The following is a 25,750-nucleotide window of genomic DNA, read 5'->3' on the forward strand; positions in this document are numbered from 1 at the left end:
GCTCGGGCCCGTGAAAACTAACCAATCAGAGCAGACTGAGCGTTTTCTGGAGCGGGGCCTTAAAGAGACACGCACTAGAAGACAGCGCTCAGACAAGAGGTTGTACAGAGGTGTGTGGTGGACAGTATGAGAAGAAGAATGTGCATTTTGGTGAATATTTTCTAGCCGACATCCAAAATAAAAGCACAAACCTGAAAATGAGTATAACATGGGACCTTTAAGTTGATTTTTAAAAGAGTGAGTTCTTTTATTTGTTTGTTTGTTTGTTTGTTTTTTCAGGATCAAAATGAGTCTGGTTTTCCTCCTCGTGCCTCAAGACGCAACACTACTGACGCTCAAAATGGTGATTTTCCTGTTTGGTTTCCTATTTTTATGAATGAAGGCGGAGGTCGTGTGGGCCTCTGTCATGTTCCGCTTCCAACCACCAGGGGGTAGAGCGACACGCAGGAAGAATAGCCTCCGATCTCTCTCTCTCTCACTGTTCAGGGCTGTGTGCGAGTGTGTGTCTGTGTGAGTGTGTGTGCGTGAGTGAGTGTGTGTGCGCGTCTCCACAACATAAAGGCGACGTTCAGGGCGAAAAACTTGCAATTCATGGCGTGGAGGAGTCAGCGGGCAGCCGCGGCCCTGTGATCTGAGCTCGGTGAGGTGGATGAGGAGCGGATCACGGTCTGAAGCCACTTCTCATCGAGCCGATCGAGCACACAGCCTGCCTCGTCCAAAAGCTCGCTCGAGTCGAGTGCTGTCCTCATTTGTTTTCTCTCTCCCTCGCTCCCCCCCCCAACTGCTCCCCTGTCTTCTTTTTTCGCGTGAAATCTGAACCCAACATCCGCGGAGGCTTTTTTTGTGTGTGTGTTTTTCTGTCTAGTTCGGATGGCAGATTGAAGCAAACTCAAACATTATATCCAGAGAAGAAGAGAGGGGGGGAGAGAGAGAGAGAGAGAGAGAGAGAGAGGGGGGGGGGGAGGAAAGAAAGGAAGAGACATTCGGGCTCTCATGCTGCAGCGCTTCAGATGCCTTCAACTTTGAGCCACAGGGACAACCCCTAACCTCTGTTTTTACACGAGGGGGGACAGACGCGCAGACATCTCCGTCAGCTTCCACTTCCATGAGAAGGACTCGCCTCGGCTGCGGGCTGATCGGAGACTACGCGGGGACCATGGCAGCTACTTTATCGGCGGATGAAGAACAGGTAGGCCCCGTCGAGCTTTTTGGGTTTGTTTTTTTTCTTCTTGCTTCTTCCTTTTTTTTTTCTGTGTCACATCGCCTGCGAAACGCCTCCAGCCCCCCCTCGGCCCCACCTGGAGGTACTTTGGCCCTGTGCGTGTTGCGTGTTGCGCACCGGAGGCGAGCGGCGGCGGTGTGCGGCGTGCGCTGCGCAGTGGATCCGCTGCGAAACGAGAGCGGAGCGGAAACATTGTATCGATTTCTGGCGCTTTATTGCTCCGGTTGCATCACTGCCAGTTCCTCTCCAGCGGCTCAGCTCAAGCTGAAGCTCGAGTGTTGCGAAACAGGCCGAGCTCGCCTCCATCAGCCCCCCCTAACACATGTAAAATATCCGTGGCGGCTCCTTTTTTTTTTTTTTTTTTTTTTGGAGTTCATTCGTGGGTACGGACCGTGACATGACGCCGGTGGGGGGAGAGAGCTGGACACGCTCTCTGGCTTCCACATTTGGCCCATTCAGGAATGTATACAGTAGAAAACTCCGCTTGTGCTCTCACGCTGCTGATGTGGCTGTGAAAGAACTCACATCCAAGTATGTTTAATGAGGCATCCGTTCACGCGTTTGCACCGATATCAAGGGGAGGAAATGCATTTGAAAGGAGCACTGTGTAGTTTTAATATTGTGCTATTTTGACGAGTCAATGATTAAAAACTCAACTTCTCAATAAGTGAGTAAACAAGCTGCTCCCAGAGGAAAATAAGCCCCCCAGAGCACTGTTTGACGCTAGAAAGGTGGCAGGTTTAGCTTATTTAGTCAATAAAATTAAGAGAGTTTGTTTATTTAGTTTGCTTTTAGGCATAAAAAATTTTTAAAAAGTCAGTGAAGATCTTTGGCCTCTGATTCAAATTTCTTCCCCAAAACTGCATGGTACAACTTTTTCAATTTGACTGTTCTGACCATAAATGTGAGATATCTCCCCCCCCCCCCAAAAAAAAAGCTGTTGGTGGTATCCCCCTGCACAGGGCACATGTGATTAGAATAAAGATTTTGGTTTAAAATCTCCAAGTGATATGATCAAGTGAAGAAATTGATCTTCTTCCAAAAATGATTTGATACAAACTGCAGGTTGTCTTTTTCAGTTTATCATTTATCTGGAAAAATGTAGGTTTGCAACTGGTGATTATTTTGATCACCCATGAATCTGCTGATTAATCAGTTAACCTAGACTACACTTTGACTTTATTATCAACAGGGGGACAAATTTCCTTTCCACAGCACTCTACCTGTCAGACAGTCATCAAGCATGTATTATATGTATAATCACTTGAAAAATGAAACTGTTCACTGGTTATCAAAATAATTTGCTGATTCATTTCCTTCACACTGACTGATTAGTCGACCTGTCGCTGCAGATGTAAAAGAATGTACTGACAAGAGTAGAAAACCTGCAAATTTCACCTTTTGAGAAACAGAAACTCTTCTTGTTTCTGTCAATCGATTAACTTAATAATCATTTCAGTTTTAGTGTTCTGCACCCGTATAATGTCTCATGGACTGATGAATCCTTCCAGGTCAGCCTTCATTGCTAAACTCATATTTATTGAATTATCGATTGGCCTGCAACTAACAGTTACTGCCATTGTCGATTTATCTGTTGATCGTTTTCTAGATTGATACATTTGTTGTCGAATAAATGGCATAAAATGTCGATCAGTCCTGCATTGTTCTGTCCACCACCCAAAGACCTTCAGTTTACTGCAACAGAGGAGCAGAGAAACCAAAACATATTCACATTATAGAAGCAGGAATAGGCGAACTACAGGCAGCCAAGGGTAAATGATGGATCTGTACGCAGAATAGCAGTCAGTTTTCACCAGTTACATTCTGTAAATCCATGTATGATTTCATTCTGAGTCTTCCTCTTCAGTGCAGGTCAGGCTCGTGCCTTCTCTTCCCGCTGAGTCCTCTCATCATCTGGCCAGCAGAAAGCCTTATCTGGCTACTCCATTTCCTGTGTGAGCCAGGGCCCCCGCTAGGGTACCGGACGCCCTCATTACATCCACAGCCTTGTGGGGGGTGTTTGGGTGGATTGTGTGTGTGTGTGTGTGTGTGTGTGTGTGTGTGTGTGTGTGTGTGTGTGTGTGTGTGTGTGTGTGTGTGTGTGTGTGTGTGTGTGTGTGTGTGTGTGTGTGTGTGTGTGTGGCAGGGTGGCTCTCTCGGGAGTGTACACGGGTGCAGTGGAACTTCATTCTAAAGGCAGCTGTTAAAAGCATTTCCACTAGACTCGGGGGAAGGGGGAGTTTATGAGTTACAGAGTGAGTGTGTGGTTGAGTGTGTGTGTGCGTGCGTGGAGTCTACTCCCAGGAAGCAGTGTAGTGAGAGGAATTGAGGAATAAAGAGAGTGACGTTATTGACTTCCTGTTTTGATATCGACCCGTGCCAAATGGAACTCGCTGAAGTGCCGCTCAGCAACAACAGTCCTATATGTGTAAATAGATCAGTGTAGCATCTGTAATCAAGTAGATACTGGAAAGACCATGTCCTGGGCAGCCATGACTCGTCTTAAAACATTATAATAAAGAAATGCATCTGCCCCGTCTGTGCGACCGAGGTGTAATTATAGTGCGCAGTCACCCTCCACGACTTCCCATAACCCTTCAAATGAATGTCTTTTAGCTGAGACATTAATAGAGTCACCATGTACAGCGTGACTCCGTCTCACTGGAATTTGGATATAATAGACAGCATGTCAATACTGAGACATTAATGACCAATTCTGGTAGCAAAGAATCATGATGGTAGTTAGTAACCAATAAAAATCAACTGTTATGCCAGTAAGCCAGCATGGAAAAAAAAACCCATCACCCTGACATTGACACATCCAAATGAAATGCAGTAATGAACCAGAATGGCACTCAGTAGAGTGCATACCTCCACCAAAACCCAACAGTCCTCATATATATTTATTTACAGATTCCAGATACTTTAACATGTTTTTTTTATCAAGTGTATCTCACAATGTTAAAGAAAGTGAGAAAAAAAATCCTGGACCCTTTTATCCAATGCAGCACCAAAAGTTAACGGGGTCTGTTCTGGGCCAAGGTCCATACTCCATCCAGGTTTTGTCGAAATCTGTTCAGTTGTTTTAGTGTAATCCTTCTGACCAACCAACAAATGGCCACTGGTGAAAACACAACTCGGGCGGTCAATAGAGCTGTATCAGTGGTCAAAAATGTGGATCAGATTTGTGGATTTCCCCGGTGAGTGATGAATTAACTCTTACCCTAAAAAGTAACAATCACAGTAAAGGTAGCTTTTTTTTTTGAATGGTTAAAAACACATATTATTTTCTGGAAAATTTTAACCTTTTGTGACTCTTTCAGTAATAAAAACACAAGACAGTCGTGTGCAGCAGACACAGTTGTTATTGTAAACCCTATTTTGTATATTTACAAAGAAAACACATTCTGCGGTGTGCAACATCACACAGTGAACAAAATAATAAAAACCATCCTCAACATGTGTGGTCATGGTTAGCAGCATGAAGCTGGAAGGATTCAACAGTGTGGGCAGTTGTTGCATAAAAAAGCCTGAATAGAAGGTGGTGGGATGAAGCTCAGCATGAAGCTTGTAGGTGGAGCAGTTTCTGAAATGGAAATGGATGAAAGCATAAATATGATTAAGAAAGATGACCCTTTGATTAGCCAGGGTGAACATTTGTAATTGAGTTATGGCTCCCGTGAAACATTGAATAAGCGAGGGTGAACAGCCCACAGGACCGTAGTATTGCCTGTGATGGTGAAATGAATCCTGTTCAGCTCTAAAGTACAAGTGCTGAGCGCTGATGGTTCCAGATTCTCAAATGTGAGGATTTGTCCACATACAGTAGGTGCAAGGCTGTTAGGAAGTTGTGAAAAGAAGGCAACGCCTGCACGTTTACACAGAAGCTTGACGAAAACCATCTTCATGGGGTCAAACTGAAAAACGACACCCAGATTTATACATTGTGCACGCCAACAAGCATATCAGCTCTACAATGACCGGTGTTGTTCATCATCTTAATAATAAACATGTAGAACATTCAACAGCACCTCAATAATCACCAAATTACATTTTAAAAAGATCAAACCATTAAACACAAGTGTTGGATGAAATTAAATCTTTTATCAAATCAGAATCACATTTGTCCCGTGAATCAAGATCCAAGATCACCTGCCCCCGCAAATATATCAAATAGAACACTTATTTTTCAGGGTCAGGACAATGGTTTTAATTTAAATACTCCCCTTGAAAATGATTATTTTTCAACATAATCCCATGTTTTGAAATTGTTCCACCCTCATATTTGTTTGATGTCTCCTGGTGTCTCGCACCAGACATGAAGTAGAGTGGAGCTACTGTTGACAAAACACATAATCAGAGTTAATATGAATAGCTGGTAAAAAAGAAAACAAAAAAAACAACAACATTGGTTGCTGTGGGTAAGTCTGCAAACACTCATACTTGCATTTATTGTAACAATGTAGATGTGACATAAAGGCTTTGAGAGGAAATGTTCAGTTTAGTACCTTTAATTGAAAGTTCTTTAGTGTCCAAACTCAGAAATGTTTAATTTTTTTCACGACTGAATAAAATAGCTGTTTGAAGCTGGAAAGTTGGCAGGGTCCGCCAAATATAGCATTGTTTTTAATCTAATTTTCGTGTACTAGTTAATAAATGAATACCGGAATGATGTCAGATGCGGCCTCTGCCTCCCCCCTGGGAGCAACGTTTTTCTAATTCAATAGTTCTTCCTTGTAGTAGCAAGGTAGTTTTCCAGGGCAGGGTCGACATACGTGGACCTGTGGACTTGCTTTTAGAACTATTTGGCGAAAAACCAACCACAACTTCATCCACTTACTCACCGCAAAGCAGGTCCCAGCCACAGTGAACCTAATCAAATAGTTATCGACGGCCAGTGTCAACGCCACCGATGAAAAACCCCTGACAGCAAACAGGATTACATAACATCAGAAACCGTTTGTTTACAGTGTCCGTGTCAGTATTTCAGAACAATCCAAGGATGTAAAGTCAACAGAACTTTAAAAAGTCAAACAAAAATTGTAAAAAAAAAAAAAAAAAAGACTAATTGTGATCAGACATGCACTCTCTCTGACCTCTCAGTCTATTTAGATTCTTGTCAGGCAGCGCGAGCCAGAGTGAAGCGTTTTAAAACCTGTTATCAGGAACTTTGAGGAAAAACTCTTCTTCCATATCAGAGCTGGAGTGAGCCAAGCAAATATTTATGCATCCTCCAGGAATTGAAATAAGTCACTCCTCCGAGTCAGCGAGTCTTCCAGTGCAGTCTGGTGTGCTATCATGAAAACAAACTGGTTCATCCTCAAATTCCACTCTGGCGGATATGGCCCCTAGTGCAGAAAAACCAAACAAGACCGGCTTCTCCAGGAACAGAGGGTCACTGCCTGGAGTTGGCAGGCTCTCCTTAAAAGGCTAAGAGAGAAAGAGCAGCTGTCAGAACAGTGAAATCTTGGAAACCCGAGTGTACCTGACAGTAATCTGACAGGAAGTTGTCTTTGGCCAACAGCGACGGATTAAGGCTTCGCAGTGCAGCAACAAGGAGCAGGCGGCTCACGTTCAACGGGACCGGTGGACCTTTTTTTTAAAAGGCAGGAACCAGAAAAGCGCATTATTCTTTTAGGTAACATCCAAAATATTCTTATGACCATAAACAACTGAAGTTGTCACAAAGACAGTGATTCTGTAGATCCACACAGCTACAAAGTGTGGAAACAAAATATGCATTTGCTGTTCAAGCTTCTGTAGGTTAGGCAGTGGAAGCAATTGGAAGGCATCATTTGCAGCTCTGAATCTTACTAAGTCATTTTGTTATAATAAGACAAATCAGTGCTCTGGCTCACGGGTGGGTTTTTTTTCTGTCCATCTGGTTTTGTGAGTCGACGGTTTTGTTTTGCAGCAGTCCAGTTTGAACCAAGAGGTTGCCTGGGTCCAGACCTTTCAAGTCATATGTTCAAGAGTATTCTCTGCCGGAGGATGTGGACGACCTCCCTTGATCTTCCTCTTTGCCGTCTACAGCGATTTAGACCCTTTTTCCGAGTCAATGCTGTGACTAGTTCTGGTCTGGTGTCCACATGCAGATGAGGTCAAAATGCTGTATCTGCCGAAGACATAATGAGATGTGGCTAAAAATACGGGAAAGCTCGCAAGGTGGAGCTTTTTTATTTACAAATACTTTACAAAAGTAAACAATGAACTTCCTTGCTTAAACTTAGCATTGTTGTAGCCTACTCGACTCGAAATAGACACGTAGTTAAATATTAAAATACTGTGAGTTTTCTCGTTGGACAAATTTAAATGCCCCTGTAGATTAACTACCAGACTAAGAATAGCCTGTAAATTTCTCCACTGGCACGTTGCAACACAATATTGCATCAAATATGTCATTGTAGGAGCAAAGTGTGCAGATCGTAGGTCTGAAATATTCGTTAAACTGAAAAGGTCAGTGTTTCATGCCAGTATTGTTGAATCAGCTCAGAAAGATCAGAGATCCATTCTCTAATTCACAGAAAAGCTCAGAGTCCTAAGAACGCCCTTCCACATTTCTCCCCATGAGAATCGGATATGAACCGACGTCAGCCCTGTCAGGTGCAATCATCCCTCATCCCTTGCATGTTAAGGCATCTGAACAGAGCAGAAGCTGCAGGCCCTCCTGTCTGTGAAAGCGCTGGCTTTCCTGAGGGGAGACAGTGGCATCCTGTCTTTAGGCCCAGCGCTCGTCAGTGATCGTTTTGTATTCCTAAAGAGCCGTGGACTCCCAGAACTTGACTTCCTGTCTCCCTCGCCTGCCCCTCCGCCGCCGTGGCTCGGCAGAGAAGCGGAACCCTGTGTTTAAAGTGTGAGCTTTCACTGCCTCCTCTGTTGCCTTTTGACGATTCACTGGGTGCTGACTCGCTAACTCTGCGGGTGTGGAGGGTGGTGGGGGTGGGTTCCTGAGGGAGAGTATAATAAGAGCAGAGGGGACAGGAAGCCTCTGAAATACTGCTGGCTACATGCACAAGTTATTCACAAGATGGGGGGAAGGCCTCCGTGGCAAACACCATTTCCAAATTACAAGTGCGATGTATGATATGAATTTGATCAGTAACATAATGTTTGATTTAACAGCTTAAGCAAGCAAACTCATCGTTGATTAATTAAACTAACTTTACCTTGACAGCCTTAGTTTCTAATTTCAGCCACCACAGGCAGCTGTTTTCAGTATGAAAGCTATATAAACTGAGTGTATGCTTACCGTACCACCACCAAATGGCAGACAACACAGACCTCAGACAACACAGTTAGCCACTTGCTGGTGAGCAAAATGTCCATTCAATGGATGAGGAGCCCGATTTGGTGAGTTGGTAGAGACCAAAACAGAGCTAAAAGGAGAGTGAACATTGGATTATATTCACTAGGTGCCTTATATATATTTATATATATATATATATAATATATATATATATAATATATATATAATATATATATATATATATATATATATATATATATATATATATTTATATATATAATATATAATATATATATATATATATAAAATTATTATTATTATTTTTTTACAAATGTTAGGATTCTGCTGCCTCCATATTGCAAAAAATCTCGCTAAACTTAAAGCTGGAGTGGAAACTAGTGAGAAAAGACTAAATTGTGAAAGCTACTGCCCTGTAGCTCTCACTAGCCAGCTGTGACATGTGTCAGGGTTTAGTTGGTATGTTTAGTATGTTCCACGCGCCCTCTCAGCTTTGCTAGGTTGAAAATACAGAAACAACTGTTAATACCACAATCACATAAACACAAAAAAATAGCCGTCATCATCATACCTCCGTATGACGATGCTACCCAGCTTGAAAGTTACGTTAGCCTGAAACTCAAATGCTAACTGTAACCAGTGATCTCTTGTCTCACTCACATGTAAGAAAACCAATAAACAATGAATATGGTTTTTGTTAGCCCTCACCACTGTCCAGCTAACAAGGTAGTTCTGCAATTTCTATTCCAATTTTGAGCAAAGTAGCCTGCTAATATCCGCCAAGCCTAGTGGAAGTCTCTACTCGTGCTAACTCAGTTATTTTATTTTTCAGGACAACTGATTTATAGATTGATGTCAAGATGTTAAGAGATGTTTCTACACACGCAACCAATAATGCGTCTAGAATAATTTACCAACCCTAGCTTTTATATTAAACTTCAGACCTCAGAAATCTTTTGCTTTCCTGGGGCTGCAGCCAGATTTCACAAGAAACTCACTAGCATCTTCATCCTGACACGTGAAAGCTTTACCATTACATGGTTTAATGGCCATTTAATCATCGTCATCCAGGTGAAGAGAAATAGAAAATCAAAACTGTTCTGAAAACAAATCAAACTTAGAACCCTATTAATTTCATTGCCACCTGTGTCGTCCTCTCAGCAAGCATAATTTATGTCGTTGCCAATGAAGACCTGCTTCATTAGTCGATGCCTCAGCATTTGCCAGCAACAATTAACAGTCTCAGGATGCTACCCTGTCATTATTGCAGCGTCATGTCATAAACACCATTCCAGCAGGATTCCATCGTCTCCCCCTCTCTTTATCATTCACTCACTTTGTTCACTCTGAACTGGAAGTTTCCTCTCACTGAACAAAACCCTCCATTTACACGTGTCGCTCCTTGTTCATTTTAGCGCAGCCATTCACTGAATTTCTTTTATTCATGGCTTCCAGAAAGTGCCCAAACTTTCCCCAAGATAGCTGTGGTTAACACATGTGATGAACCAGCAAAACTGAGAAACAACTTGTGTGAAACCCGTCGTTATGGATGACTGCACAAATTACAGTTCACACATTGCGAGCAAGGCTCCGCTCATCCTTCAGACTATACAACAGCATGTACAACACCATCATAGAATTGTCTCACCAGGCCATAACATTATCAAATATTCTGCAAGGCTTTAGATAGCGCTTCCTCTGAGGATGTATCGAGTTTAAAGCCCAGTTTCACTTCCTTCCTCTTTGACCCTTTCGATTATGTGAGTACAAAGTTTCCGACCACATCTGTGTCTGTTTCAGGCTACCAGGCAGTTTCTGGAGGAAATCAACAAGTGGACCAGTCAGCATGGAGTGTCGCCATTGTCCAGGGAACTGGCCGTCAAGTTCCTCATGGCTCGCAAGTTTGACGTCCTCCGGGCCATCGAGCTATTCCACAGCTACAGGGTAAGAGGACACAAGACATGTGGAGGTGGGCGCTCTGCATGTGGGTGTTGGATTTTGCTACTGAGATTACATTTGGTAATGTCAACATGTTTAATTAGCTGACCAAGTGGGCAGTTTGCGCTATAATCACTTTATAAACCCCTACGGACTGCACACTAGATCACAACATTTAGTAGAGCAAATTTTAGTAATTATAAATATGCAAATGTGTCCTTACTTGAGAACATTAAGGCCGAGTTCTAAAAAATCTAAATCATTCCCACCGGGTCAACACTGGAGATTGGAGCTTTTAATGAGACAGTTCAAAATAATTATTAAGTAAAATCTGCTTCTTGTGAAGCCTGGGTGTCTTTTGAAACTTTGAAACATTTCGACAACAATGAAATACTTGAATTTATGTGCTACCATCGAGACACTTTTTATTTATTGTTTTGGATATTTAAACATTTCAAATCTGTTTTTGTCATTTGAGAACATGTGCAGAAATCAATGCAGTATTGTTAAAAGGTTGTGAGAGAAGTAATCCACCACTTTACTCAAGTACAAGTATTACTAACACATTGAAAACACTCTAATACAAGTAAAAGTACTGGATACAAAACAGGTAAAGGCATTTTAGTTATAAACAAAGTGAACTGTTGTTCTGCAGAAAATGGTTCCCGGCGTAGAGGTTTAAGGTAATATTAACCTCTTTATGTACTGTTGGGTTGATTTAATCTTCAACAATTAATTATATTCTATAAAATAATGCTATGTTCGGGGGATCACTGTCTTGTGAGAGCCACATGTCTCTGAAAAGTCAGCTCCCCACGAGCTCAGAGAAACAGCCTGTTTTCAGCTTTGTGACGATGCATTTTCCAGCTGATCTTAGAAAAAGCTTTTAAATAGTTAATCTCGCTCAAGAAGCAGGAAAATGTTCTCAAACATAACAAAACACTTAAAAATCTTGTAACTAAAGCTGTTATGCTTTCTACTACATCTCAGACGGAAATATGATTGTAAAGTTGCCTTAAATGGAAATAATCAAGTAATTGGTATCTCAAATTTGTACTAATGTACTGCACTTGAGAAAAAGTACATAGTTCCACCAATGGAAAAACTTGATGTGAGAAAAGTTAACTTGTGCAAAGATTAAGCAAAGAAGCCTAAACATTCAAAATCGTCGATGTTACCCACACCTTTTTTAGTTGTATTCTTTGTTTATGTTGAGATTTGATACTCAGGTCTGTTCAACTAAAATTGTGAATATCACAAAGCCAGAATACATAACCCTGTCACTGTGCAAAAAAAGGTGTTGTTTATCAAATACCTCTACCTTTTTTTTTTCTTTCTCATAAGTGGGTCAAGGCATTGAGGCCTCGGGGACAGTGATGCTCGAGGCATAAGCTCTGGTTTCTGTCCACAGAATCCACCAAAGCCAACAAACACCCAAAACCTCCGCACTTTGATATGTCAGACCTATCCAAGAGCCAGAAGAGGCAAACTCGTCTCAGCTATATAGCTCGGGTTGTTTTGGTGAAAACATAGTTTCCAGTTTTCTGGAAACACATAACTCATGAGTGTACACACACTCTGTTTCACGTTATCAGACTAATCTACACCCACAGTGGAACAATGTCTGCTTTGTTTTTCTTGCTTATCACACTAAAAGTCAGTCACTGTTTCCACAATTGATTGTAAAATACGAGCCTCTTGCTTGTTTGAGTTTGACGCGTAACTGCAGTCTACTACCTTTTCAAATGATTGCAGATGAACAGCGATAAGGGGTGACATATTACAAAGGACAATGACTAAAATCAAGACAGTGTACGATGTTGCGTCCTACAATCCTCGTTACATCTGCCGCATTTGGCATTTAAAACCTATTTGCACCGAAAAGATTAGTGGTCGAACGACTCAGAGACCGACCCAGAGGTAGAAAGGTAGATGTCATGGAGGCACACTTCACTACACCCACAGCACAGGAACATGAGGCCTTTTCATTGCATACATCTTCAGAAGCCAAGTAAGAGATTGCTGGAACAGATGCACCAAAACCCTGGAGCCAGACGCGCACACACACACACACACACACACACACACACACACACACACACACACACACACACACACACACACACACACACACACACACACACACACACACACACAGTATTAAACACTGGGAGGGGATGTCTCAAGAAGCAGCATGCAGGCTTATTCAGCCTCCCAGAGAGCTCAGAGCTTATCATGAAATAAGTGTTCATTGGTTGGTAAAACTGAGGTTATGAGTTATGAGGTCAGAGTAAATGAGGAACATGAATTTTCACAGCCCTCATGCAATACAAAATTGATGGAGCTGATTATTTTCCAATGTATGGCTGATAAGAGTCGACACGTGGATCTGTACGTTGGCTAATTTAGTTTTGGGTTTTTGAGCAGCTCCAACATTAAGCAACAGAAAAGTTCAGTCCAATTTCAGTATATCATAGTATTTGGTATGTCCCACTTTTGCTTTAATGACTCGAGCTGGCATGAACTCCACAAGTTTGCACCGACTGAACCACTCTGAACGTTTATGTGGGCACTTGAAGACTGAGAAAGCCAAGCTTTTTGCAAGAACTTTTACTGAACACTATCCAATCATGCTGGGATAACATGAGTCATCAGGTTTCACAGAAACTTGCGGAGTCCATGCCAGCTTGACTGCGTGCTGTCATTTAAGCAAAAGGGGAACATACATAATAGATATTGTGAAATGTATGGACGTTTTTCAAAGTTTCACTCAAACCGTTAAGCTTATATCATAATTTGTTGCAAAATAAACAGTATTATATTTGAAACAATTGCAGAAAAGAAGCATTTTGACCTGTGGTCTCAGACTTTTGGAGCCCACTGTATGAGAGGTCACCTGTTTTGGGCCACAGCTTGGAAGAAGATAAGTGCAATCTTAGGAAATACTGAGGGCCAATTATAATCAGGTATTTTGTAATTTCCCCTTTTGCTTTAAAGACAGCATGCACTCCAGCTGGCATTGACTCCACAGGACTGTGTAACTCTGTCATGTCATGCTGGGATAACATGAGTCATGGCAAAGCCTCTGGTGATGTCACAAACAGCCTGGCTTTCTCAAGTGCCCCCATTTATGTTTGCTTGGTTCGAGGACAAGTGACTGTTGAGTCAGCAAGTACTGTACAAGCTTGTGGAGTCCATGTCAGCTGAAGTGTATGATGTCATTAAAGTAAAAGGGAAGCATGCGGACTACTTTGATATTGAAATTCATGGACATTGTTCAAAGATTCAACTTTTCACCCAAACTGTAAAGCTAATGTTATTTTGTAATGGGGAAAAAATAGAACAAAGGATTTTGACTTGTGGTCTCAGACTTTTGGACCCTACTAGACATTGAGAGGCCACCTGGTTGTGCACCACAGCTGAGAACAAGATAAGAGCAGTGTGAGGACTCGCTGAGGACAGATTAGAATCAAATGTAGCAGAAAAAAAAGATGTCTGTTCCCCAAATATCACAGGAATAGCAGTCGGTGACCTTGGTGATATTATTACCATCAAACCGGAAAATGATGATCAAGAGGAAGCCTCCGGGGGCAGGGCCTGCAGGTCTCATTTACTTTATGATCTCAAAATAACATCTAGATAATAACATAATCAAGACCTTCTCCTCCGAGTCAATTCGTAACTACCGGGGAGTTGAGGATAATGTCTCATTTTATCCCTAAATGGTCTACACTGCTCTAAATTGCAATTCCGGCCAAATTTGAACATGCAAAGTGGGATTTATCTGCTCAGATCGGCTCTGGTTTATCCACTGCAGCTAACGGAAAGTTCCCAGACGTCTCGCACAGACTCTATAATGACCTGAATAGCTTCAAGACGTGGCAGGATTTTACCACCTACCTTTTTTCGAGCAAAGTCGCTTCAGTCACCAAGGTGGGTTCTTATTTCTCCAATGACTAGTTGGCCTGCATAAAAGCGACTCATTTATGAACGCCTCGAATGTGACTTTGAAAAGGATTAGTCTCCCCTGCCACGCCACAGTTCATTTAACTCGGCTGCGTCAGCACCAGGAACAGAGGCCGAGTACAAGTAATTTGTCAGAACAAACTAAGGGGGGGAAGTTTCCAGTGAAGTGCTTGTTTGGCGGTGGGGGACGTGCAAACAGGCCAAGCTGGCATTCAGAGTGAGGTGGTTGGTCGTGTAAGCTGGGCCTGACATGAGCAAATAAATGTTTTGTTTTGTAGTTAGCATTAGCCCTGGGTTAGCCGATTAGCTCAACACCACAATCAAGTGCGAAAGTCTCTGTGAAAAACCGAGCCCTCCGTTAAAAGCAGTGTGGGTAAAATGATGGGAAATTATTTTGGGTTTTGTGACACGTCCTGGGAGGTCAGGTTCATCCTATATTTAGGGTGAGGTTTGTTTAATCACAGTTAAGAGCTTGTATTGTTTTAAAGAAAGAAATGGTAAATCCAACAGTAAATGGAAAAAACCTCCCCCCCATGTTTGGCCCTAAAAACGAGTTCAAGAAACTCCCACACAGCCTCAAGGGGGGAAGAGAAGGAATGGAAACCTTGCAGAGAGGGGATCCTCCTGGCAGGAAAGTGGGGCGTGTAATTCTCCATTGTTCACAGGGAGGAATCCACCTCAGAGTTGACAGCCTGTTATAGTCACACTCCACAGCCTGACTTCACCTGCTGTGATCTGTTTTTCTGCAGGAAACACGTCTTAAAGAAGGAATCGTCAGACTTCAGCCTCAGGAAGAACCTCTGCGCTCCGAGCTGCTCAGCGGGAAGTTCACTGTGTTGGTAAGAGTCTCCTGAAGATATAATATGTAACATTTTCACAATAAATGTCCAGAGCCAGACATATGATAGGACACATGACGGGTGATACGTCGGAGAGTGAGGAAGGAGGCTGTGACGAAACATAATGTGAATAAAACTTTCCCCGTCCGAGAAGCTTTCTGTCTGAGTTATGTCAGATAGCTTTTCATCAACATTGGCGGGTGTTTGACAGTGAGGACAACAACTCCCATAATCCCACACTACTTCACGACATCATCAAACTGTGTCTTTTGTTTTCATTGTTTTGATGGGGAGACCGCAAGCCGAAATTACTTACTGTGCTTTTTAAAAGGAAAAGTCTAGTCTGATGTCATATTACAGAATAAAGAAGGCAGTATTCTATAATCACCTTATGATAGACAAACAAAATTAGAGGACCAAAGTAAACTGAATTAATCCTTTTTCATCTGTGTCCAAAAACTTCATACGCTTCCTTTTGTTATCCGTTGCTGTCCAGAATCTTCTGAAAACACGACAGACGAGACAGATTATTTGCCAACTCGAGCACCAAAATGCACCATTTACAGCCGTTTGAGTAACATTTGTTACAAACTACAGTGTGCAGCTCTTTTACAAACCCACTGAGCCTCTCTTAAAACTGACACTGTATACTTGTGACCTGTTTTTTAAGATTTGCGCCACAGGCACGGTGAGACAGGCATTGTTGGTTTTGGTATTTCTACCGTTTCAGCTTTACCTTATTTGGCTGTTGATCCTCAGGTTCTTGTTGAAGTTCTTGTTGTAAAATGCTGCCTCTGTGATTGTGATTCAGTACAGTTCTGTCTGTTCTGAATGAAGGTCGATTCTAGTAACATTCCCTGTTTAACACGCTACAGTTGTTGGGTTATCTTGCTTTGGATTTTCCCCTTGAGTTAAACATAGCTTCTTCCGGACCCGTCAGGGAAGCGGCCTGCTTTGTGGATCAATAAATTACACTTCAAAGAACTTTGTTAATGTAGTGAGCTCATTTTTTTTTTATTCACAAAAACTTTTAGGGAGCGAACTCTAAAAGCAAGTTCTCTTAGTGAAGAGTTTTAAGGGTCCTTTTTTTTGGGTGCAAGTTATTGACAGACTGATGTGCCATGTGGATATCCTGTGCCAGATAAATTTAGCCTTTTGTCAGCCAAATCACAACCGTAAACGATCAGCACACGCCCACGCAAACACGCTCTCCTGACGCTTCCCCTCTTCCTTCCCCATTGACGTGCCACAGTGGCATTGATGCTGCACATCCTCTTGTCTGACGTCGGAGTTCTCCAGCCTCAGCAGCGGGCTTCATATCCTGTCTGAGGTATTTTTAGCCCCTTTGCCCGAGAACACAGGCTTATTTGCTTACAAAGGGGCCGCGTCGCTCTGTGTTTGGTCTGTGGCTTCATTCAAGTGAGGAGCCTGCAGTTCCTCTGACACGGGCAGATCAGGTCATGACGTGAGATATACGTTCTGTGTCCGTCTCAGGGAGCGGAAAAAGGAGCCGTAAGACCTGCAGCATCATTTTCAACAAGAATTGTTCCTCCTGTTGAATTGTCGACAGCCCTTTTTGGCTCCATGCCAGTAACCAGCACATGAACTGAAGTGCCCCCCTGTGGTCATTGTTCATCCTTCATTTCTTTTCTCTTTTTTTTTTGCTGCGCAGCTCCCATTTGGCTGCCTCATTGTCACACTTTAAACTCAAGTCAAGTGGTTAGTAATACCACATGACTTTCCTCGAAAAACATGTCTCCTCCTGGTAACGATTTCTTCATAGAATTCGTGCATTTAAGGAGAAATTGGGTCACAGTTACTGGGAAAGGAGAAATGGCGACGAGAGATTAAACCTTCAGAATACAAATGTTTTTTTTATCAGAAATGTGACGCATTGCGCTGGAGCTGCAATGAGCTGATTAGTAGATTAATCGCTTAAATGTTAAAGCAAAAATGTTAAAAAAGGTTGCTGGGTCCAGCCTCTTAAACATAAGGAACCGCTGCTTTTCTTTGTCAGTCATGATAGTAAATGAAAAGACTTTGAGTTATTTGAGACTTTTGGCTGGACAGAAGGAGCAATTTAAAGACCTCATTTGGTGCTCCGGGAAATCATGATGAGCATTTTTCATGTTTTTCTGACATTTTATTGACGAAACCTTTGATCGATCATGGAAATAATTTTTAGTTTCAGCGTCCTCTATCAGGAGAACTGAGGGAGGCCAAGAAAATGATTTAACCCACTGCTGATGCGGTCGTCAGTTCTGTACAGGGAGTTTGAGCTGAAAGTGAAAAGCATGTACATGTGTAACACCAACTTGCTGGTATAACCTGTTAGTTCTGTGTATTACAGAGTGTACGGGACCCATCAGGGGCCTCCATTGCCTTGTATACGGCCAAGCTTCATCACCCAAACAAGACAGGCAACCACGTGGTGCTGCAGGCCCTCTTCTACCTCCTGGATCGGGCGGTGGAAAGGTAACGACAGTGGCTTTTTGTAGGCTGAATATAAAAGAAGTTGTAAAAAATCTGTCATCTGATCGATACTTGGCAGCCATGTTTTTCACTAGCATATTAAAATATTCTCCAAGTAGGTCAGTCCCAAGCATCCATGGCAACCATGCTGTATTTGACGTGTTGCCGTAATTCATAATCTGTTTCCTGTGTTGCTGCATACGTAAGCTGTAACCAGACCCATTTGTTAAGATTTCCAAGACATTAATGCGCACGCCTGATCTTCTGTTCGCCCACAGCTTTGAGACCCAGAGGAACGGCTTGGTGTTCATCTATGACATGGCGGGCTCCAACTACACAAACTTTGAGCTGGACCTGAGCAAGAAGATCCTGAACCTGCTCAAGGTCGGAATTACAGACGCATTAAATGTTCTAACCAAACAAAAATTGCCAAACAAAGCCAATGAGATTAATGCTGCTGAGAAACAGTGTCGTATTCACGGGGTTTGATCTACCTACTTATTTACATCTCTCCAGGACCAGGTTGATACATAACTGTGGCTTTACTGTGGACTAATACTCAAGAGTGGTGCTTTTATTTTTTTGGCAGGTGCCTGCAAGTAGGCCTACAGTGTTCTAGTTGCATGTCATCTAGTCAATAACAGAGACATTTCAGCATCACATGCTCATCTAAAACTCGACTGGAGTGGTTTAGTTGTGCTCATCATTTTTAGACAGTACATGCAGATGTGGAGCGCTGCAACGTAAGGTGGAGAGAGCGTACACATCTGTGTTTGTTTCCAAGGACTAATTAACTTAAAGAGGGTGAGCTTATGTGAAAACACAGGCCAGGTCTTGTTTTGAGGATCCCTCTTTATCTCAAACCAAACAAACCGGCACATGATTGTCTAAATTGTGACTTTCAAAGAAGACTGAATCAAATTCTAGGACCTGCAATTAGCAAGGGACGTTCTCCGAAGCCTGCTCTGCTTTTTTGGAGCACATAAGCAAAAAGAAATTGTTCTGTTTGCTCCGTCAACTCTTCCTCAATCACTTGATGCGGCTTGTTGACCTGCATCTCAGGTCATTAAAAAAAACTTGAATAACAAGCGAGGATGAAACAAGTTGAGTTGATGTGTGGTTGAAGTTATGGTCTGTTGTAAGTTGTGCTGTCCTCTCTCCACCAGGGGGCGTTCCCTGCCAGGCTGAAGAAGGTGCTGATTGTCGGGGCTCCTGTTTGGTTTCGAGTGCCCTACAATCTGCTCAGCCTGCTTCTCAAGGAGAAACTCAGAGAGAGGGTAAATCCAGAGGCTTGTTGCTTATTTTCTCACACGTTTTATCTGTTGTGGTGTACAATGAGTGAGAAGGCAAATCGGAACCCATTGATTTTTGGAAGTGATCATTTGATTGTGTTAGTTTCTCTAACTACTGATTTACGCTGCTGCCTCACGTGTCCCCGGGATGTTCACTGAGGTCGATCACACCTCCACCTTACTGTGCCTGAGGAATTTCATGAGTATGGATTTCTGTAGGGGTAAAGTCACTTGATGGCTTTCAGTAAAGTACTACATGAGCATTAATGCAATCAAGAATAAACTAACAAATGCTCTTTGACATAAAATTAAGTATTCACATCGTAGATTTATGTGAAGCACAGGTATTAGCATGAGATGTACCCATGTTGGCTCCTGTTGACCCCTTTCTTTTTTAATTCCAGGTCCAGATGGTGAAAATGGCCGAGCTGCGCCAACACCTCCCCAGAGACTGTCTGCCCCAGCACCTTGGAGGCCTGCTGCCACTGGAAACATACAGCTGGAACCAGCAGCTACTGGCGGGCCAGAACGGCCGCGTGGACCCAGTGGACGAGCTGGTGGGCATCCCAGTGGAAGACGCTTCCATTCACGTCCCCGGACCTGAGTCCATGCGCCCCCAGGAGCTGCTGGCACTCCTCGGCAGGCTCCAGCGCTCGGGCATCCATCAAGAGTATGAGGAGCTCCGCAAAGAACCGCCGCCTGGAACCTTTCACTGTGCACAGTGAGTTTACAGCAGCATAGATAAAAAAAATATAACTGCTAAAGACTTAGATATGTATCACAAAGTTGTCTTACTTATCATCTTTTATTTACTTTTCCCAGGGAAATTATTAGACCCTAAATCTGTCCTAGTTCAGGCTACCTGTGTTCAGCAGGCGACTAATTACTGTGGACGTAAGGCCGCAAAAGTAACAGATGTAGACAAGTGACGATGTAAAATGAACAATGAATGGATTAGACCTGAACAAAAGGTTGATCTGAGACAAATTTGTTAATGAATTAAAGCAACAATGCTGCAATTTGCACCGCTTTGTCTTTGTCGCTTTAAGATGGTAAATTCAACATATTTGGATAGTTCACCATAGAATATGCCACCTGGGGCTTACGGAAATTTTAATTCACAGACATGATTAAAACCTGGGACATCAGGCTTACTTTTGTCATTTTGAAGTATTGGATGCAAGACTTAACTGTCATTGGTAATTTTCTCTCTTATTTATCTGCAGATCAGTCTACAATCAGGAGAAGAATCGCTATGGAGATGTGCTGTGCCTTGATCAAACGAGAGTACGTTTGAAACCCAGAAGGAATGAGGTTGGTGCTTTTTTTTTTAAAATATTACATGTGTCATTAATATCAAAAGAAAAAAGACGGCCAGTTCCACTCATGGTCACTCTCAGCTGCCAAGGCTGCCACACTGCCAGTAGTCCAGCTTCACAAGCGAGCTGGTATTAGTCCAGCCAGGGAGAGTTTAACCAACGCATTTTCAATATGTTGTGTTTTTTTATTATTTAATACCCTGTTAGCCCCATGTTGGACAACTGAGACAATCTCATTCAGATCTTAGCGCGATTCACTTTGAGAGATTTCTTGAACTGGCACGAAGATGCACCTCAGATTTTGCAAGGGGTTCCTGCCATCTTTATGCCAAAGTTTCATTGTTCCCACAGAGATCAGACTACATCAACGCGAGCTTCATGGACGGCTACAAACAGAGGAATGCATACATTGGTACTCAAGGTACGACAACTGCCAGTTATTGTCAGATGACGCTTTGTTGATGGGTCTCTGGAACACTTAAATATTCATCAATTTTTATAGATAGATACACAGATGGTGACTTGAAATGTTTGCCAAGAATGGAAGAACAAAATGTATGATATCCAGTTTAAATTTGTGATCAAAAGGTGAACCCGGGTGTGGGTTTGGGTTTCCTGATACCTGCTGATCTGCACAATATTTAAAGAAGGAATATTTAATGGTCATGAGCATTGGACCAAGTACCGAACCTCAGGGTACTGCATGACTTAAGAACATTCAGAGATTATCTGTAAAACCTAGTGTTTAAAACTATTTTACTGAAGACATCTAGGGTGAACTTCTCAGTCTGACAGTAGAAGCTGGTGGATGCACAAGTGCTTGAAGGTACATACAGCAGTCTTGACTGACATCTCTTGTTGAACTGTGTTAGGACCACTGGAAAAGACCTACAGTGACTTCTGGAGAATGGTGTGGGAACAGAACGTGCTCGTTATCGTCATGACAACCAGGTAATTTGAGTAGATTTCTGTGAAAATCATTCATTCTTGATTGTTGAGTGAAAAAGGGGACGCCTGCATGAGATTGGTAAGGATTGGAACTGTGTGCTAAATATATGTAATCGTCTCTGTACTGCAGGACAGATGAGGGCAGCCGGAGGAAGTGTGGACAGTATTGGCCTCTGGAGGAAGGGGGGCAGGAGGTCTATGGCCATATGGCAGTGGTTAACCAAAGGGTTGATCACCACACCCACTACAACCACACCACCCTCGAACTGCACAACACTGAGGTACACAGATGGATCACTGAGGGAATATGTGGGGAGGTTTTTCAAACAGCAGCAGTATTCAGTTTGTCAATGAACGACGCAGGGAAAATACATGCACAGTCAAGTCAAAGATAGATCGATAGACGGATAGAAGTTGCTCCTGTGAGATCTGTTTTCCTCTCTTTATCTGGGTCAGATGGAAGCAGGATAAGTAATGTAGCCCAGACGTCCTTCTCCTCCAGGAGCCCTGCTGGAACGGTTTCTTGACTTCATGGTGTCCTGTCATCACCATGAAGCTGCCAGGAATCCAGAAACGACGTCAGCAAGTCCCCGCTTCCAGCCAAGAAATAGCTCTAGCACATAATTCTCTGAAACTACAATGTTTATCTTTCTGCATACAGCGTTAATTAGTACAGATCCAAGCTAGCTGATTCCCCTTGTTTCCAGTCTTTAGTTTATGCTAAGCTAAGTAAAGCTAATGGTGCGTTCATGTCCTGTCGGAATATCAGAAAAACACATTTCTGACTGGGGAAAATCCCCATCAAGCCAACTCTTTAAGAGCAATGCAACCAAAAGGAGTTTCCATGGCAACACAGATGCAAGAGGATGCTGGCGTGAATATTGCCGCTTCTCAATGCGTGGCAAAACTGCTTTTTTTCTGTTGGAAGAAGGAAGCCTAGTAGTCCCTACAAGCTCAGTCTACAACCTGGACCTCTGCTGTCACTTCACCCCAGGCTCCATCGCTGGGATTGGATCTCTCGGTCTCCTGCGTCGCCCCCGCTCCATTTATTCTTTGTTATGTTTGTTTCTCTTTGTTAAGTGTCCTTGGGTACCTTGAAAGGCACTATATACATTGAATGTATTATTATTATTGTTGTTGTTGTTGTTTTTGTTGTTGGTTGGTTTGTTTATTTATTTATTTATTTATTTATTAAAAGTAGCAACAAATGTAAAACAGCTTGAAACTAAAACTATTTTCGTACCCATTCAGACATGTGAACAGAGACAAGTGAGTCACTTCCAGTATCTCAGCTGGCCCGACTACGGCGTTCCCACCTCAGCAGTGACGCTCATTGACTTCCTGGGAGCTGTGAAGAGGCAGCAGAGGAAAACGGTGAAGGCTTTGGGACCTCAGTGGACAGGCCACCCACTGGGACCCCCAATGGTGGTCCACTGTAGTGCAGGGATTGGGAGAACAGGTGAGGTCCCGAGGTTGTATTTTTCCACAAACTTGACGTATGATTATTGGCATTATGTCTTCATCTACATATTGTTTGAAGACTCTAAAACGGCTATTTGTGCTTCGTTGTAAATAATCCTTTCTTTTTTCAAGTGTCCCTGCTAACAACCCCTGTTGTCGACAGGTACCTTCTGTGCCCTGGACATCTGTCTGTCCCAGCTACAGGACGTAGGCTCACTAAATGTGTGCCAGACAGTGCGGCGCATGAGAACACAGAGGGCCTTCAGCATTCAAACCCCGGACCAGTACTACTTCTGCTACAATGCCATTTTGGAGCACGCCCAACGGCAGGGCCTGCTCCCGACCAATCAGTGAGCTTCAGCCCTGACTTCCCAAACCAGTCCATGAACCCTGAGATCTCTGCAGTCGATCTGTAAACCCCGAGCTGTGTTGTGTGACCAATTAATGAGCCCAGGAAAGATAAACTTCCACACTGAAGTTGTCTGTTGCAAACTATGCCATTCTCCATTTGCAAGCCAGACCAAGACAGGACAGTGACAAGAAAAGTCTTGACTGTTGACATTAAGATGTTTCAACGTGCTAACATTCTCGCTTCCAACAATGTGACATTTAGTTTCTGTCGCTGAACAGTATCTCGTAAAGTATGTGGCAGCGAGGACAAACTGCTCTTGTGTTGTGCAGTTCCATGGCTCTGTGGTCAGGCACATTGGGTGAAGTGACTGGGAACTTTTTCATTTATTTTGTTTGTTTTTCTGCCACTTTAAATGAATTGTTTAGGGGAACTTAAAGGAGTATTTCACCCCCAAATAAAAGTTCTATCAGTATTTTGTCATCCCTCATTAGTTATAACTTAAAGGTGCAACATTCAAGACTTCACTAAATTTATAAACAGAATGTGGAGGAATAGCAGTTTTGACATTATGATGTATTGTGTTGTAATGTTTAGTATGCTAGCTCTGGCCCACCCGGGTTCAAAGCTCTTGTGTCAGCTGTGTTAACACCAACAGCAGATGGCTATCTGGCTAATGAGGTATCTAGCTACCTGCAGCTACAGTTTGCAGCAGTCAACAGTTACTCGGGTGATATTGAGCCAAGTGTTTGTTGTTGAGAATGAATTCAACAAGTGGCCGTGGCATTGATATTGCACCATTAAGGCTGTAACACTGCATAACAATTAATTTAATTTCAAATTACATTTCAGTTCTCCTCTATGCAGTCGCCTTATATGCCAACATTAGCAAAGCTAAAGGGTTATTTTACTTTTCTCCATGGAACCAAATGAATACCTCATAGTCATATAAATTCTGTGCACGCACAGATGAATAGTTAGGTCAGATGCACAAAGTAAGCATTAACTTAACTTTTGAATATATCTGAAATGGAACTACAACGGTAAACTTTTATGCTTTTTCTTTTGCATTTGTTTGAGTTTCAAGTAAGACTGGGAAAGAAACTGACTCAATTTTTTATTTTTGGGGTGAAATTATCCTTTAACTACATGAAACAGTTTTAATTCCAATAGGCCACTTCCATACAACAGTTATAGGTTTAACTTTACTGGTGATTTTTAGGTAAGTTGGCTAAGTTTTTACCCCTTCTTGTGTGCAGGAAAAACTGTGGTCACTGTAGTGCGTTTTCAGCATACAGTATGGGTCACATGAAGATGGTACGAGCTAGTTCCGCATAGTCTCAGGAGTGTCATACTGAACACAAGGAGGTGAAACTTTCCAAACATATCGCCGAAAAAAAATTAATTCAGCGAAGAAGTATTTTGCCCCCCCCGAATGGCAGGAAGGAGGAATTAAAGCACATCCAAGATGATCAGGTAGTCCTCTCCCCCATTCTGTGATCACTCATTAAATCGCTGTCCATGTGATTTCATCTTTAGTTTTTGTTTTGTTTGTTTTCACTGAACCCCAGACCTTCCATCTCTCCTGAATATTTTTAGATTTCCTGACTCGCAGTAGAGATAGTGACCAGTGCCTGGCCGCCTTTGCTCACTAGCAGTGCCATCATGCTTTAGCGAATGTGGGAGTGTATTGCTCAGTGCCCACAAACATGCACACGCACATATATAGCATACATCTGTGGAAGTCATCAGTTAAGACCTCATGAGTAGTGCAATACTTTTTTTTTTTTTTTTTTTTTTTACATAAATCATGTCTTAGCACTTTTAAATAATTATTCCCAATGTGATCTGAGATTAGACTTCATTGCGATATGATGGGATGACAAATAAAACGTAATAGTAATTCTGTAGGTCTACATGTGATGCTGGGATAACTTGATTCTTAAATTAAACAACGCTTGAATATAAAAACATTTAGTGACGTTTTGGACTTGCTGTAAACATCTGCGTAGAGTTTTAATGAGACAAATCAAGAGGATTCTACAGGGGAACCACAAGTAAAAGACAGAATAGCTGAAGAAGCATGCACAAATCTGTGCCTACACCCGATTAAGTCCTTCTTGGGCACTTGAGAGTCAGAAATCTTGTCTGAAGTATGTTTTCATTGTTGTTGTGTTTCTTTAAGTTCTACAGACTGTGGTTGTAATCCGTGCTTTCACCTGGTCCCAGTATCTTGCCATTATTATAGAGTACATGTACAAAAACTGAGTGTCTGTGTCATACGTTGCATTATGTTGTTGCTGGGTGGGAAAAAAGTGTTCTTTACTACAGAATTCATATTGAATTTGCTTGTAGTGAAGCATTTTAAGTCTGCCATCCTCATGCACTCTCATTTTTTTTTTTCATTAGAATTATTTTTCCTTTCAATGATGGACGCAAAATGTGCCCTATTTTATTTTTCTATTGTATTCAACAACTGTTTTCATACGATTACCCAGGATATACAGTTATCTACGTTAATTTTATATTTGTTTTATTATAACCTATTACTTTATCATTCGTATGACTATTGAATCAAGCTATACTGTATTAAATACAAACTGTCAACATATACACTTGTTAAGTGTTTGTGTGTTTTTAATGACATACTGCACTGATTTCAGTTGTAATGGTTCCGATT

The 25,750-nt window shown here is 42.3% G+C and overlaps 1 protein-coding gene across 1 annotated transcript; it reads left to right on the forward strand.

The window, feature by feature from the left end:
* Nucleotides 1-286: 286 nt before the first annotated feature.
* ptpn9a (protein tyrosine phosphatase non-receptor type 9a) lies at nucleotides 287-25,683 on the forward strand. The gene is made up of 13 exons (XM_037107666.1): nucleotides 287-1,189; nucleotides 10,287-10,430; nucleotides 15,140-15,229; nucleotides 17,580-17,704; nucleotides 17,980-18,085; nucleotides 18,868-18,978; nucleotides 19,398-19,714; nucleotides 20,220-20,307; nucleotides 20,664-20,733; nucleotides 21,185-21,263; nucleotides 21,391-21,541; nucleotides 22,512-22,719; nucleotides 22,885-25,683. Exons 1-13 carry the CDS (start codon nucleotides 1,106-1,108, stop codon nucleotides 23,073-23,075), a joined length of 1,764 nt encoding a protein of 587 aa, XP_036963561.1. The 5' UTR covers nucleotides 287-1,105; the 3' UTR covers nucleotides 23,076-25,683.
* Nucleotides 25,684-25,750: the final 67 nt, after the last annotated feature.

The sequence above is a fragment of the Acanthopagrus latus genome, chromosome 8 (assembly GCF_904848185.1).
Source record: "Acanthopagrus latus isolate v.2019 chromosome 8, fAcaLat1.1, whole genome shotgun sequence".
Classification (NCBI taxonomy): domain Eukaryota; kingdom Metazoa; phylum Chordata; class Actinopteri; order Spariformes; family Sparidae; genus Acanthopagrus; species Acanthopagrus latus.

What these genes read in the sequence shown, in the direction of transcription:
- ptpn9a (XM_037107666.1), top strand. Translation starts at nt 1,106, where the DNA reads ATGAGAAGGACTCGCCTCGGCTGCGGGCTGATCGGAGACTACGCGGGG. An exon ending in AGGAGAAACTCAGAGAGAGG is followed by an intron (nt 18,979 to 19,397) that starts GTAAATCCAGAG and finishes TTTTAATTCCAG; the next exon opens with GTCCAGATGGTGAAAATGGC. An exon ending in TGAAACCCAGAAGGAATGAG is followed by an intron (nt 20,308 to 20,663) that starts GTTGGTGCTTTT and finishes TTGTTCCCACAG; the next exon opens with AGATCAGACTACATCAACGC.